This window comes from Puma concolor, chromosome C1 (genome assembly GCF_028749965.1).
Source record: "Puma concolor isolate L17-30 chromosome C1, mPumCon1.1.hap2, whole genome shotgun sequence".
Lineage (NCBI taxonomy): Eukaryota > Metazoa > Chordata > Mammalia > Carnivora > Felidae > Puma > Puma concolor.
Window position 1 is genome coordinate 7,041,850 of NC_141674.1, and position 13,871 is coordinate 7,055,720.

Below are 13,871 nucleotides of genomic sequence, written 5' to 3' on the forward strand. Positions count from 1 at the left end.
TTAGTTCACATCTTTTCATTTACTATCGGCACTTAAAACAAGGAGGCTTAATAAAAACAGGCAGAGAGACTGTTTTCTGTTCCTTCTCTCAAACACACAAGACATGATGAATAAGGCCCAATGGGTTCCTCATCCCGCCCATCTAGGATCACTCAGGCAAGCAGCCCTGAAGCACGACGAGGAAGGGTATAACCAGAAGCCACAAGTGTGTTTTCCATCACCGTTTCTCAGGTTATCAATGTATTTCAAGAATCTCTTGATGTCTTTGCAATGATTCAAAATCCCTATGAGACAAATGCCATTTACAGCAAGAATGTGATCAATGTCCCAAGCTTCCACACCAGGTCATTTTTTTGTTTTTTCGACCTCAAAACTTGCCAATGCAAGAACTTTGTCTCCAGAGCCTAAGGAGAAATAAACATAATAAACAAAGGTTATTTCAAATGCATTTCAAGTTCCATAGCTATTGAAACAGAAAATAAAACTCGCTTCTATAATCAGAGCATTACCCCTAAACTTTCCCAGTACCAATTCCCAACTTCCTTTCCCCTGCACAAATATCTCACACACAGAGGATGATTTATTGGTTACAAATCCTTACTTCAACTTACTTACTTCACTTACTTTATTTTTAAGTAATCTCTACCTGCAATGTGGGGCTCAAACTCACGATCCCAAAATCAAAAGTTGTATGCTCTACACTGACAGCACAAAGCCTGCTTGGGATTCTCTCTCTTCCTCTCTCTCTCTGCCCCTCCCCTACTCACTCTGCCTCTGTTTCTCTCAAAATTAATAAATAAATAAACTTTAAATTAAAAAAAAGAAAAAAAGAAAAGAGTTACATGCTTTACTAACTGAGCCAGCCAGGTGCCCCCTTACTCTAACTTTAAATGTGAAATAAAGGGGCACCTGGCTGGCTCAGTCAGTTGAGCATCCGATTTTGGCTCAAGTCATGATCTCATAGCTCATGAGTTCGAGCCCTGCGTCAGGCTCTGTGCCGACAGCTGGGAGCCTGAAGCCTGCTTCGGATTCTGTGTCTCCCTCTCTCTCTGCCCCTAACCCACTCGCATTGTCTCTGTCTCTCTCAAAAATAAACATTAAAAAAAAATTAAAAAAAAAAATGTGAGATAGAATATATAAAATTTTAGTTTACTTTATATTTATATTTAGCTGACAAATATTTTTAAAATATTAGACTATATTAATTTATTTTTAATTAAAAAATTTTTTTTTTTCTTAATGTTTTTATTTATTTTTGAGACACAGAGAGACAGAGCATGAGCAGGGAAGGGGCAGAGAGAGAGGGAGACACAGAATCGGAAGCAGGCTCCAGGCTCTGAGCCATCAGCACAGAGCCCGATACGGGGCTTGAACTCACAGACTGTGACATCATGACCTGAGCCAAAGTCGGACACTCAACCAACTGAGCCACCCAGGCGCCCCAATTTAAAAATATTAGGAAATAAACCTAATACGAGGGATTTATAAAGAAAACACTTCTGGTTTTACCTCAATTTTTTTTTTTTCTTAAGTAGGCTTCATGCCCAGCATGGAGCCCGATGCGGGGCTTGAAATCAGGACCCCGAGACCACAACCTGAGCTGAGATCAAGAGTCAGAGTGAGCCACCCAGGCGCCCCTGGTTTTACCTCTAAACTCAAGATAAGGCCATCCTGTTATCTCACTCATGGTATCCATCAATGTGAGCAGTAATGCCTGGACAGCTTTCAGAAATACGAGGAGACTCACCGAGGTCTGTAGACACTTTCTCAAACTGGCTGAGTATAGCACCTGCATTTGCTGACAAGAAGGCCTCATCATCTGCGGTCAGCTAAACAAAACAAAACAAAACAAAACAAAGCCCGAGAGAGCGGATTCGAATGTTAACAAGAGGTTCTAGGAACCACCTTTAAGAATGTCTCAGGACCACAAACTAGATCACAGCTCACAAAGTTCTATACCAAATACTTTGTACCTTTTCTTTATACCTAATATATTAAATTAAATATAGGTACCTTCTCTCCAAGTTTCCTGAGAGCTGTTAGTATCTCCACTTTCTGTTGAGTGTACAGGCCTCTTTCCAGCTTTCCTACCATGAGATCTCTATCCATCTGAAATGGATGAATGCAAAGAATATGGTACTTAAGTTAAAAACATTGTGTCCAGGGCGCCTGGGCGGCTCAGTCTGTTAAGCATCTGACTCTGGCTCAGGTCATGATTCACAGTTCATGAGTTTGAGCCCCATGTGGGGCTCTTTACTGTCAGTGCAGGGCCCACTTCAGATCCTCTACCCCTGCTCGTGCTTGTTCTCGCTCTCTCAAAAATAAATAAACATTAAAAAACAAAACAAAACATTTTATCCATAAAATCCAGATTTTCAGATCTACTTTTTTTGAGAGCGAGTGAGCAGGGGAGGGGAGGAGAGAGAGGAGGAGAGAGAATCCCAAGCAGACTCTGCACTGTGAGCGCAGAGCCCAATGCAGGGCTCGAACCCACTAACTGCGAGATCACGGCCCAAGCCAAAATCAAGAGTAGGCTGCTTAAGCAGGCGCCCCCAGATCTACTTCTTCTTAAAGAAAAAAGATCCTCTAGCTGATTATTATAAAGAACTATAGAATCAATTCAAGGCAAACATGTCAGAAATACAGTTACACGGTTCTAATAAATCTTTTAAGATTTTATTTTTTAAGTAATCTCTATATCCAACATGGGGCTCGAACTCACAACCCGAAGATCAAGAGTCACATGCTCCACCGACTGAGCCACTCAGGCACCCCTCAGTTCTAATAAATCTTAATGCTAATCATAACCACTGCCTTGATTATAAACTTTACTGAGGAACTGGTAGGTCAACACCTTCCTTTAGAGAGAAACTATCCTTCAAGCACTCATTCCCTTAAACTGAAGTGTGGTCTATAGGCTTGAATGAGATAACTGGTATCAGGTCTCCAGGAATGTTGGTTAAATATCACCTCTATCACCAGAAACACTGATAGCCTATAGTATGCCTGGGTACTATTCCATGTGCTTTACACACATTACATGTTACACATAGTATGTGCTTTACGCATATTATTTCATTTAGTCCTTATAACAACCTTAAGAGGTAGGAACTACTATTATCACCTTTTTATAGACGGGGAAACTGAGGCACAAATAGGTTGAATAACATAACTTATTCAACTTCAATAATAATAGTAGTAATATTTACTAAAAAGTTTATTGGGGCACCTGGGTGGCTCAGTTGGTTAAACTTCCAACTTCGGCACAGGTCATGACCTCACAGTTCGTGAGTTTGAGCCCCGTGTCGGGCTCTGTGCTGATAGCTGAGCCTGGAGCCTGCTTTGATTCTGTATCTCCCTCTCTCTCTCTGCCCCCCCCCCATTCACGCTCTGTCTCTCTCTCAAAAATAAACAAACAAAACATTATTAATTGTGTTAAAAACTATTAAAAGTAACTTCCCTAAGGTCACATACCTCCACCATAGAGCAGGGATACAAATCCTGCCAGTCTGACCCAAGTCCACGCTATGCTACTGAATTATCAGTGGTTGTAAATCACTTGTTAATGCCTTAATTATATTCAAGTCTATAAACAGACTTTCTCAAATCCAGGTTTATAGAGATGTTTGAAATTCTTAGATGAGAAAGGCTACATGCACAAAAAGCAAAGCTGCTAATGAATTCTAGATGGAATTTCAACTCGGCTTCAGAAATAAATGGTAAAACCTTAAAGTTGGGGTTCGAGTAGAAGCAGTTAGTAGCAATTTAAACTGCCATATGCTGTTTACACCTCTATATTCAATAATTGCTCAAAAGACTAATTTTGTCAGAAAACTGTGGGTTGTGGCTCTCAAATCAACTGATCAATTTTTTTTTTTTGGTAGCTGACTATTTTCTAGAGCAGTTTCAGGTTCACAGCAAATTGTGTAAACATACAAAAATTTCCCGTATCCTCCCTGCCCCCCACTCATGCACAGCCTCCCCATGATTTTTCATCATCCACCAGAGTGGCTCACTGACACCACACAATCCCCCCAAGTCCACAGTCTATACATTAGGATTCACTCTTGGTGGTGGTGTACATTCTCAACTGACCAATTTTTAAACCTCAGACGAACATAATGAGCAAATTCTGGAGCTGAGAAAAAAATACGCACAGCAATTAAATCAATGTAAAGAAATTTTACCTCCGCTAACCTTGTCCGAAGTTGACCTGGTTGTTTCTTTGCAAATAATCTGATGACCTCTGGGGTTTTAAAGGCCTGGCTGATAGCTGCCTGGATAGCCTAGGATATAAGAAGGTAAAAACTAAGCCAAATATTCCAATGAATCAGACATTACAGTAATTGACTGATGAATTTTCAATTACTAACAGGTCATCTTTGTTCATCAAACACCGTTATAATTTTAGTTTCCGTTTGCTATGCTGTTGTATTGATAAGCAGACACTCATCTGGAAGTTAAACCCCAAAAAAGGGTTTATCTTAAATATACTTATAAAAAAAAGGGGAAAAAGACAAACTGTGTCACTAGTGTAAGTAAATTATGCTCACCAGTTGCATTCCACTGAGCTCATCTACCAAAGTCATATTTCCAGACATGATTTTCTTCAGTGAATCATTAAATTCACTTAGTTGCTCCAGAGTTTCCTTTTTGGTTTCTTCATATTCATCTGTATCAAGTTCCTCTCTGAAGTACAGCAAACATAGAAAAACAGAGTTCTAAGTGAAAAAAAAGCAATCTTATATTTGGACTCTAAGACTTCAGATACATATATTTACAAAAAATATACTGAGGGACAAGGCTGAAAGGAAACAACAAAATGCTAATAACGGATGTGTTCAGATGTTAGTCTGATACAGGCGCTTTCCTGCAATGTGGTTACCTTGATAATTAACCATTTTTCTTTTACCAAAATGAGGCACACTTAACAAACCACATAATAACTTCCTTTTAAGCACTCTACGAATCAATGCATAACCTTGGGCAAGACACTTAACACAGCTGAGTCTCATTTTCTTGATCTATAAGCCACAGATAATGATAGTACTACCTTACAGGGCTGCTACGAGCATTAAATGAAATATAGAAAGTGCTTGACACACAACAGGGCTTGACAAAGCAGCCATTTCATTTATGACCATCATTGATGGTAGATAAAATTCTGTGCACCTTGAAATACAATAGCAATGCACCACCTATCGTCTGCGAACGAGGCTATTTTTATTCACTACTCGAACAAGCCATTTATTAAACATTCACTACAAATTCAACGACAGCTACCACTTATTGAGCATCGGCTCTGGGCCAAGTATTGTTTTGGCCCCTTGACTTGAAATATTTACAACAACCTTTCAAAGTAGTTAAAAAAGGCAATGAACGCTTTTGGTCCTTGGAACAGTTGAAGTTGAAAAGACACTAGAAGTTCAAGTGGTATCTTCTCAGCTTGATACCAAGCAGGCCTATTTTAAACACCAAAGAGAAGGTAGGTGTTAGTTATTATTTTCACTTCACACTCAGGGAAATGGAAACTTAAGGGGGTTACCTTTATGACTCCAAGGCTCGCCCTGAGTTTATTTCTCCAACAGACAAAGCACTGTGAAGAACACTACAGGGGAAACCAAAATCATACAGGTGCCTGCACCCAGAGCTTGTAATCTAGCTGCAGAAAAAAGCCACTGGACTGCATAGCAGCATTCAGTTACTCTCACCTGCATTCCTCCAGATCTTGTAATTGCTGCATTAGTCTATCCAACTGTTCTTCTAAATTCTGCTTTAATTTGCTTGTCTCTGTCTTTCCTCTGGAAGCCATTTTGATCTCTAGGAAGAACAATAAGCCCACATACAGTATATATTTGGTTATTTGAAATGATTCCACGTTCCAGTGCAATTCACAATGGGCTATGTTCATTCTGAGCTACAGGTGTGGGAAAGAGAGTTGTGCAAAGAGAATTGCATTTTAGGTATAGAAGTTTAAACTCCTATACTAGTAACACCCCACAAGAATGCCTGGCAGTCTTCTTACCTGACTTGACAACTTAATTAAAAGTCTTCACTATTGGTCCATCTTACTTTAAACAGATTTGATAGTTAAAAACACAATCTTTTAAAAATGTTTATTTATTTTTGAGGGAGAGAGCAGACGCGTGAGCAGGGAGGGGCAGAGAGAGGGGGACAGAGGATCCAAAGCGGATGACAGCAGTGAGCCGGGTGTAGGGCTCAAACTCATGAACCATGAGATCATGACCTAAGCCGAAGTTGGATGTTCAACCAACTGGGCCACCCAGGCACCCCTGAAAACACAATTTTATAAAGAAATAGATTAGGGCTGGGACACCTGGGTGGCTCAGTTGGTTGGGCATCCAACCCTTGCTCAGGTCATGATCTCATGGTTGGTGGGGTTGAGCTCTGCATGGGGCTCTGCACTGCGGAGCCCAATTGGGATTCTATCTTTCTCTGCCCCTCTCCTGCTTGCATATTCCCTTTCTCTCTCAAAATAAATAAATAAAAACATTAAAAAAAAAAAAGAAATAAATCTTTTTGCTTTACAAAAAGATTCATTGTAACATTCTTTTTCATTCTTAGTAAGTATTCTCTAGGACTCAGAACATTCCTGGGGCGCCTGGGTGGCTTAGTCAGTTGAGTGTCTGACTTCGGCTCAGGTCATGATCTCGCAGTTTGTGGGTTCGAGCCCGGCATCGGGTTCTGTGCTGACAGCTCAGAGCCTGGAGCCTGCTTCAGATCCTGTCTCCCTCTATCTCTGCCCCTCCCCCGTTCATGCTCTGTCTCCAAAATAAATAAACATTAAAAAATTAAAAAAAAAAAAAAAGAACACTCTTAGCATTGTCTTGTTGGTTTTATGTGCATTTACCTAATAACTTGCGGGCACTGACAATTTTTGCTGTGAATTTCTCCTTTGGAAATATGCCCCTGGATTATTTTTCTCTTACTGATTTACAGCAGTATGAAGCCTTTGCAGTTATGTTGCAAATATGATCTCATCTCTTGACTTTAAATTTTACTTATTGGTTTTTTTTGTCATAATAAATTATTATTATTGTTTATTTTTGAGAGAGAGGGTGTGTACGTGCACACGTGTGTGAGCAGGGGAGGGGCAGAGAGAGAGGGAGACAGAGGATTCGAAGCAGGCTCTGCGCCGACAGCAGAGAGCCTGATGAGGGGCTTGAACTCATGAACTGTGAGATCATGACCTGAGCCGAAGTCGGACGCTTAAGTTGAGCCACCCAGGTGCCCCAATGATAAATTATTATTTTTAATGGCCAAATCTGTCTTCTTCTTTAAGTCTTATTAGTTTTATGTCCCATGAAGGCAGGCCCTAACCATCTCAAGATTTTAAAAAACACACGATTTTATATTCTAAGACTTACATAAATTTTTCTTTTTACATTCAGTTTTTTTTTTTTTTTTTTTTTTTTTTGAGACAGAGAGAGAGCAAGTTAGTGAGGGGTAGAGAAAGAGAATCCCAGGAGGGGCGGAGGGGCAGAGGGAGGGAGGGAGGGAGAGAGGGAAAGAGAGAGAGAGAGAGAGAGAGAGAGAGGGAGAGAGTGAGAAGTGGGCCTCATGCTCACCCGAAGTGGGACTTGAACTCACAAACCGGAGATCATGACCTGAGCCAAAGTCAGTTGCTTAACGACTGGGCTACCCAGGCACCCCTACATTCAGCTCTTTAAGCCACTTCAACTCTTTTTGTTAATGCTATGAAATACGATTCTAACTTCTATTTTCTTTCAAAGGAGGAGTGAGTTGCCCCAACACTGTTTATTAGTCAGTATTTATGCCACTTTTAATGTAGACTCAGTAGAAAGACTCACATCTGTTTCACTGAGAACATTCTGGTCATAAGACTACCTTGTTATTTTGTCAGCTATAAAGCTGGTACAGTGATAACTGATAGGGAGTTGCCTTTATTATTGTGGAATTTTCTTTCCCCAGTAATTCTTGGCTATTCCTATGCATTTTCTCTTCTGGATGAATTTAAGAATCAGAGTGTCAAGTTCCCTTAAAAATGCAATGAAGGGGTGCTTGGGTGGCTCAGTCGGTCGAGCATCTGACTTCGGCTCAGATCATGACCTCACGGCTCAGCAGGTTGAGCCCTGCATGGGGCTCTGTCCTGACAGCTTAGAGCCTGCAGCCTGCTTCCGATTCTGATTCTGTGTCTCCCTCTCTCTCTGCCCCTCCCCATTTGTGCTCGGTCTCTCAAAAAAAAAAAAAAAAAAAAAAAATTAAAAATTAAAAAAAATGCAATTGATTGGGGTGCCTGGGTAGCTCAGTCAGTTGAGTGTCTGACTTCGGCTCAGGCCATGATCTTGCATTTGACGAGTTCGAGCCTGGCATCGGGCTCTGTGGGGAGAGCTCAGAGCCTGGAGCCTGCTTCAGATTCTGTGTCTCCCTCTCTCTCTGCCCCTCCCCTGCTCATGCTGTCTCAAAAATAAATAAACATTTAAAAAAAATGCAACTGAAATTTTGAGAGGGATTACATTAAAATTAGAGCCTAATATGCAGATCTGTATCCCTGAAATTTGAATCTTCCTGTCAAACAATATATCACTCCATTTATCTTGGCTTTCTTTCACAATCTTTAAGTTTAAAAGTATTGTTTTGTTAACAAAGGCCTTGAACACTGGCTATTCTTCGACATTTTATATATGTTTTTTGTTAATACTGGGAATAGACTTCTTGTTATTACAATTTCTTTTTTTTTAATGCTTTATTTTTGAGAGAGTGTGAGTGGGGGAGGGGCAAAGAGAGAGGGAGACAGAGGATCTGAAGCTGGCTCTGCACTGAGAGCAGTGAGCCCAATTGGGGCTCGAACTCATGAATCGTGAAATCATGACCTGAGCCGAAGTCAGACACTCAACAAATGAGCCACCTAGGCACCCATTATTACAATTTCTAATTATTGCGGGGCACCTGGTTGGCTCAGTTGGTAGACCATGCAACTTTTGATCTTCGGGTTATGAGCTCATGCCTGGTGTTGGGCACAGAGATTACTTAAAAATTTTTTTTCTGATTACTGCTAGTGTAGAGAAAAGCTGCTGCTTTTGGTGTGCTGATACTGTATGCGTTTATCTCAACATTTATAGTCTTTAAGGGGGGCCTGGGTGGCTCAGTTGGTGAAAAGTCTGACTCTTGGTTTTGGCTTAGGTCATGATCTCACAGTTCATGGGTTTGAGCCCTGATGGGCTCTGCACTGGCCTGTTTGGGATTCTTTCTCCTTCTCTGTCTCTCCCCAGAACTCTCTCATTCAACATAAATAAGTAAACTTAAAAACAACAACAACATAGTGTTTAAGTTTTTCCATTTATAAAAATTAAACTCACATTTCTTTCAGGAAACATGTTTTGCTTAATATCAGGTATAATGATTCATCAAAACCTAAATCCTAGGGTAATTTATTAGAGCATTTAAAATTTTCCTACACATAATCACTACCAGATGATCTGGTATGTGAACCTCAATGAAGAGAATTCCTTACGTTATATTTCAAAATAGAATGTAATCAGTGAAAATCTATTCTTACTGCCATAGCTGTTAAAATTGGCTTAAGTCATCTACAGTGATTAATGATACAGAAATATAAACGAGCTACATTATAGCCAGAAGTGTAACTTATTATAGCTGTATGTCATGTATAATAGGTTAGCCAAAAGTCTAATTTATTACAGCTATGCTTCACGTATAATTTCCCCTGGGAAATACACATTTAAATTTTATTTTAGGCTCAGTTGGCTAAGCGTTTGACTTGGGTTTCTGCTCACATCATGATCTCATGGTTTATGGGATTGAGCCTCACACTGGAATCTGTGCTGACAGTGTAGTCTGCTTGGGATTGATTCTCTCTTTCCTTTTCTCTTGGCCTCTCCCCTGTTTGCATGTGTGCACTAGCGCTCTCTCTCTGGCTCTCAAAAATAAACATTTAAGTAAATAAATAAATAAATAAGTAAATAGGGGCATCTGGGTAGCTCAGTCAGTTGAGTGTTGGTCTTCGCCTCAGGTCATGATCTCACAGCTCATGGGTTCGAGTCCCACGTCGGGCTCTGTGCTGACAGCTTGGAGCCTGAAGCCTGCTTCGGATTCTGTGTCTCCCTCTCTCTCTGCCCCTCCTCTGCTTGTGCCCTGTCTCTCTCTCGAAAACAAATAAATATTAAAATAAGTAAGTAAATAAACAAATAATAAATAAATAAATTTTCTCTCAGGGGCACCTGGATGGCTCAGGTGGTTGAGCATCTGACTCTGTGATTGTGGCTCAGGTCACAATCTCCGGGTTGTGGGATTGGAGCCCTAAGTTAGGCTCCACACTGAGCCTGGAGCCTGCTTGACATTCTCTCTCTCTCTCTCTCTCTCTCTCTCTCTCTCTCTCTCCCTCTCTCTCTCTCCCTCTGCCCCTCTCCCCTGCTTGCAAGCTTTCTCTCTCAAAAAAAAAAAAAAAAAGTTAAAAAAATTTTACATTTTATATCTGTTGAATTTTCCAGTGAAAGTAAAGCCAAACCTAAAACTGACAGTGTCTTTTCAGGCTCAGTTTCCTACAGTCTAACCATGCTGAACTACTTGCTGTTTCAATTTTAGGATATGTGCAGCCAAAGCGGGCACTACTTGCTATTTCAAAACATGCCATGCACACTTTCATTCTTTTCTTTGAGCATGTTTTTTTTTTTTTTTTTTTTTTTGTACCTATCAAGCCCAGGTAATCCATTCTTCAGGGTCTAGCTAAAGTTTCAGCTTCTCCATAATGTCTTTCTTGGTTCCTTCCCAATCACTAAATTGTGAATTATTTGTAACTTGGGATTTTTTTTTTTAATATTTATCTGAGAGAGAGAGAGAGAGAGAGAGAGAGAGAGAGAGAGAATGAGCAGGCAGGGGGCGCCTGGGTGGCTCAGTCGGTTAAGCGGCTGACTTCCGTTCAGGTCATGATCTCGCGGTCCGTGAGTTCGAGCCCCGCGTCGGGCTCTGTGCTCACAGCTCAGAGCCTGGAGCCTGTTTCGGATTCTGTGTCTCCCTCTCTCTGACCCTCCCCCGTTCATGCTCTGTCTCTCTGTCTCAAAAATAAATAAACGTTAAAAAAAAAAAATTAAAAAAAAAAAAAAAGAACGAGCAGGGGAGGGACAGAGAGAGACAGAGAATTCAAAGCAGGCTCTGCACTGCCAGCTCAAATTCTCACCAGGGGCTTAAACTCACCAAACGTGAGATCATGACCTGAGCGGAAGGTCAACGAACTGAACCACCCAGGCGCCCCTTTACTTCTTTATACATCAGCAGCTACAATAACGTTGGGCAGACAGAAGGTCTGGATACATAATTGGTAAATGAATAATGACTGCTTCTTCCATTGCATCTCACATCTTATTCTCTTCTTAGCACTTATTTCTGCCTTAAGTTATATGTGCTTTCATTAGAGCACATTGATTATTGGCCTTTCTCTTCAGACTATGAACTCTCAGGAGAAAATGAATTTGATTCCTCTTTTAGCATCCTCAGCACTTAGTAGAGAATAGATATTCAATAACTGGATAAAGTGTATAAGGGCACCAGCTATTGTAAAGAGGTAAAACTATTTTAAGTAAATTTCAGGGAAGATGGGGCACTTCAAAAGCCGCATCCTGGCACTGCTCATTATTTGAAATTTATCCAGAAAGATGAACTCGCTGGCACCACCTAGTAGTCAATAAAGGCGGTGCACCTTTCACAAAACTGCCGAAAAGGGCGCTCAAAAACCGCAATCTGGAGCGGAAGATGCTCGTTTCGCGCTCACCTGGCCTCCTAGCACTTTGAACTCCGCACAGTGTGGCCCGGTCCCAAAGTGCATAAACCTCCAACTGTTGAAGTTCCAAGTGTCACAAACTTGACGAAAGCCAAATTGTTCATCGGGGCTACAAGAAGCTCAAAGTTCAAACCACTTGGAGGTGGAGTCGGCTGAGGAATAGGAAACCATCATCAAGTAGTTTCATTTACTTGACATAAACTTGACCTAAAGCAGTCCAGGTAACTTCCACTTGAGCAGCCTGCGCTCGAAACACACCCTTCCCGTTTCAGGAAGACACCATGGGGAGGAGGAGAGCGGGGCAAGGGAGGGAGGGAACCCGTTTTCTCCCTCCACTGTGCCTCTGGCGGCCTTTCTGAGACATTCCCTAGAGAGGTCGCGGGCGTCACTGAGGAAAGCCCGGCACCCCCGCACGCCTGGGGGGAAGCCGTCAAACCCAGAAGCATGGAAAAGATAAGGGCGGAGGGCACACATTTTCCCCGCTGGACGTGAGCAGCTTCGGGACCTCAACCATCCGGACGCGTCGGGGAGCAGCTCCGGCCACAGCCCCAAATCCCGTCCCCACGGGGGAGCTTGAAGCTCCCGCACTTGGGTCCTGCGGCGGCCAGGCTCGACTAGGCCCCACCTGCCAGCAGGGGTCGCCGGGAACCCCCGCCCCCGAAACTCTTCCGGCTCCCCCCAGACCAGAAACCGAACAACCTCCCGGGGCCCTCGGGGTCCCCTCGGCGCCCCCTCGGCGCCTCCGCCACCGCATCGGTCCCAAAGCTGGGAGCCAGGGGCCCCGCCTACCTGAGGGTCCGGACCCGGCGGACGCTCGCAGTAGGAGCACTTCCGCCAGACGCATACACTTCCGGCCCCCAGGAGCCAATGAGGATGCGGGCGCGGGTGTTTCCGTTTCTGGCGTCCGGGCTGCGGGTTCTCTCCGGGAGGATTCGGGCCGGTCGACCCTGAGGACGTGCGTGGTAAGCCCCCTGGCTGGAGCCCTTGAGAAACCAGGCTTTAGGGGAGGCAACCCGGGACTCTTTTTGTCGCACGCCGAGGGGAGTTCAAGATGGCGGGGTCCTTGAGGGGCAGATATAGCGGTCTTCCAGGCAAGGTCACATTCAAACTTGGGGCAGGGAGTCTTGCCCCTTCATTCTTTCCATCTTAACGTGGAACCAAAAGACTCGCTAAATTTTCCTCTGGCCCCCTCTGAACAGGTAAAAATAAATAAGCGAGTAAAGTAAGTAAAGTCAGTCAATCAATCAGTCCTTTTCTAGAGGCTTCTTGTGTTTGGCGGAGGTGGGTGGAGGGCGGAGGAGAAAGTTCTCCATTCTGGAGGACTTCTGTTTCCTCCGAAATCCCTTTTCCACGTGTAAAGGCGAGACCCATCTTCCCAGAAGCGGATTGACACGTCCCTTGAGGACACTACTCGCTCTTGGGCAACAAGTTAAAAGTTACTGAGAAAACTGGGCGGAAACCATTTTCTGGTGTTCCCAGCCCTTCTCCTTGAGTCCGTGGTCCCCAAGACCACATCAGGCTTGACGGCAAACTTGTTGCAGAGGTGTTGCCTTTAAAACTTTGGATTTTTTAAAAAATTAATTTAGGGGCGCCTGGGTGGCTCAGTCGGTTAAGCGGCCGACTTCGGCTCAGGTCATGATCTCACGGTCCGTGAGTTCGAGCCCCGCGTCGGGCTCTGTGCTGACGGCTCAGAGCCTGGAGCCTGTTTCAGATTCTGTGTCTCCCTCTCTCTGACCCTCCCCCATTCATGCTCTGTCTCTGTCTCAAAAATAAAAATAAAACACGTTAAAAAATTTTTTTAAAAAATTTATTTTTTTGAGAGAGCGTGCGAGAGAATCCCATGCAGGCTCCATGCCGTCAGCGCGGGGCCTGATTGGGGCCCGATCTTGGGAACGGAACTGTGGGATTATGACCTCTACTAAATCAAGAGACGATGGCTTAACCAACTGAGCCCTCCAGGTCCCCCCCTCCCCCAAGGGTGTTGTCTTTAAAGCTATTCCAGCCACGCCAAACGGAGGTTACCATAGAATCCTACCAGAATGAATTACTTCTGCCAGTTCTAATTGTAGAATTTCCTACTTATTACCATAAA

At 43.0% G+C, this 13,871-nt stretch overlaps 2 protein-coding genes across 7 annotated transcripts in view; one reads left to right on the forward strand and one right to left on the reverse strand.

The window, feature by feature from the left end:
* Positions 1 to 12,638, reverse strand: LZIC (leucine zipper and CTNNBIP1 domain containing). 4 transcript variants are annotated; one of them, XM_086715619.1, is made up of 8 exons: positions 12,569 to 12,638; positions 11,775 to 11,859; positions 5,712 to 5,867; positions 4,554 to 4,689; positions 4,188 to 4,286; positions 2,014 to 2,109; positions 1,748 to 1,829; positions 1 to 404 (listed from the first exon to the last, which is right to left on the reverse strand). In XM_086715619.1, exons 1-8 carry the CDS (start codon positions 12,621 to 12,623, stop codon positions 346 to 348), a joined length of 768 nt encoding a protein of 255 aa, XP_086571745.1. In that variant the 5' UTR covers positions 12,624 to 12,638; the 3' UTR covers positions 1 to 345. The 4 variants fall into 4 exon arrangements, with proteins under 4 accessions (XP_086571745.1, XP_025790701.1, XP_086571744.1 ...); XM_025934916.2 differs by lacking the exon at positions 12,569 to 12,638 and having other exon boundaries at positions 5,712 to 5,820; positions 11,829 to 12,562; XM_086715618.1 differs by lacking the exon at positions 12,569 to 12,638 and having other exon boundaries at positions 5,712 to 5,820; positions 11,771 to 11,928.
* The window catches only part of NMNAT1 (nicotinamide nucleotide adenylyltransferase 1), a 27,546-nt gene continuing 26,283 nt past the window's right edge, over positions 12,609 to 13,871 (forward strand). For 2 of the 3 annotated variants that reach the window (XR_015254464.1, XM_025935141.2), the window contains exon 1: positions 12,609 to 12,741. The gene's annotated coding sequence lies outside the window, so the exon portion shown is untranslated. Of the gene's footprint in view, positions 12,742 to 12,797; positions 12,979 to 13,871 lie in introns of those variants that run through there. The other variant, XM_086715617.1, reaches the window with a different exon arrangement.

Coding starts and splice junctions, on each gene's coding strand:
- LZIC (XM_086715619.1), bottom strand. CDS start 12,623: ATGCGTCTGGCGGAAGTGCTCCTACTGCGAGCGTCCGCCGGGTCCGGA. Junction 1,830..2,013: donor TCAGGAAACTTGGAGAGAAG/GTACCTATATTT, acceptor TGTTTTGTTTAG/CTGACCGCAGATGATGAGGC. Junction 405..1,747: donor GAAAGTGTCTACAGACCTCG/GTGAGTCTCCTC, acceptor ATTTCTCCTTAG/GCTCTGGAGACAAAGTTCTT.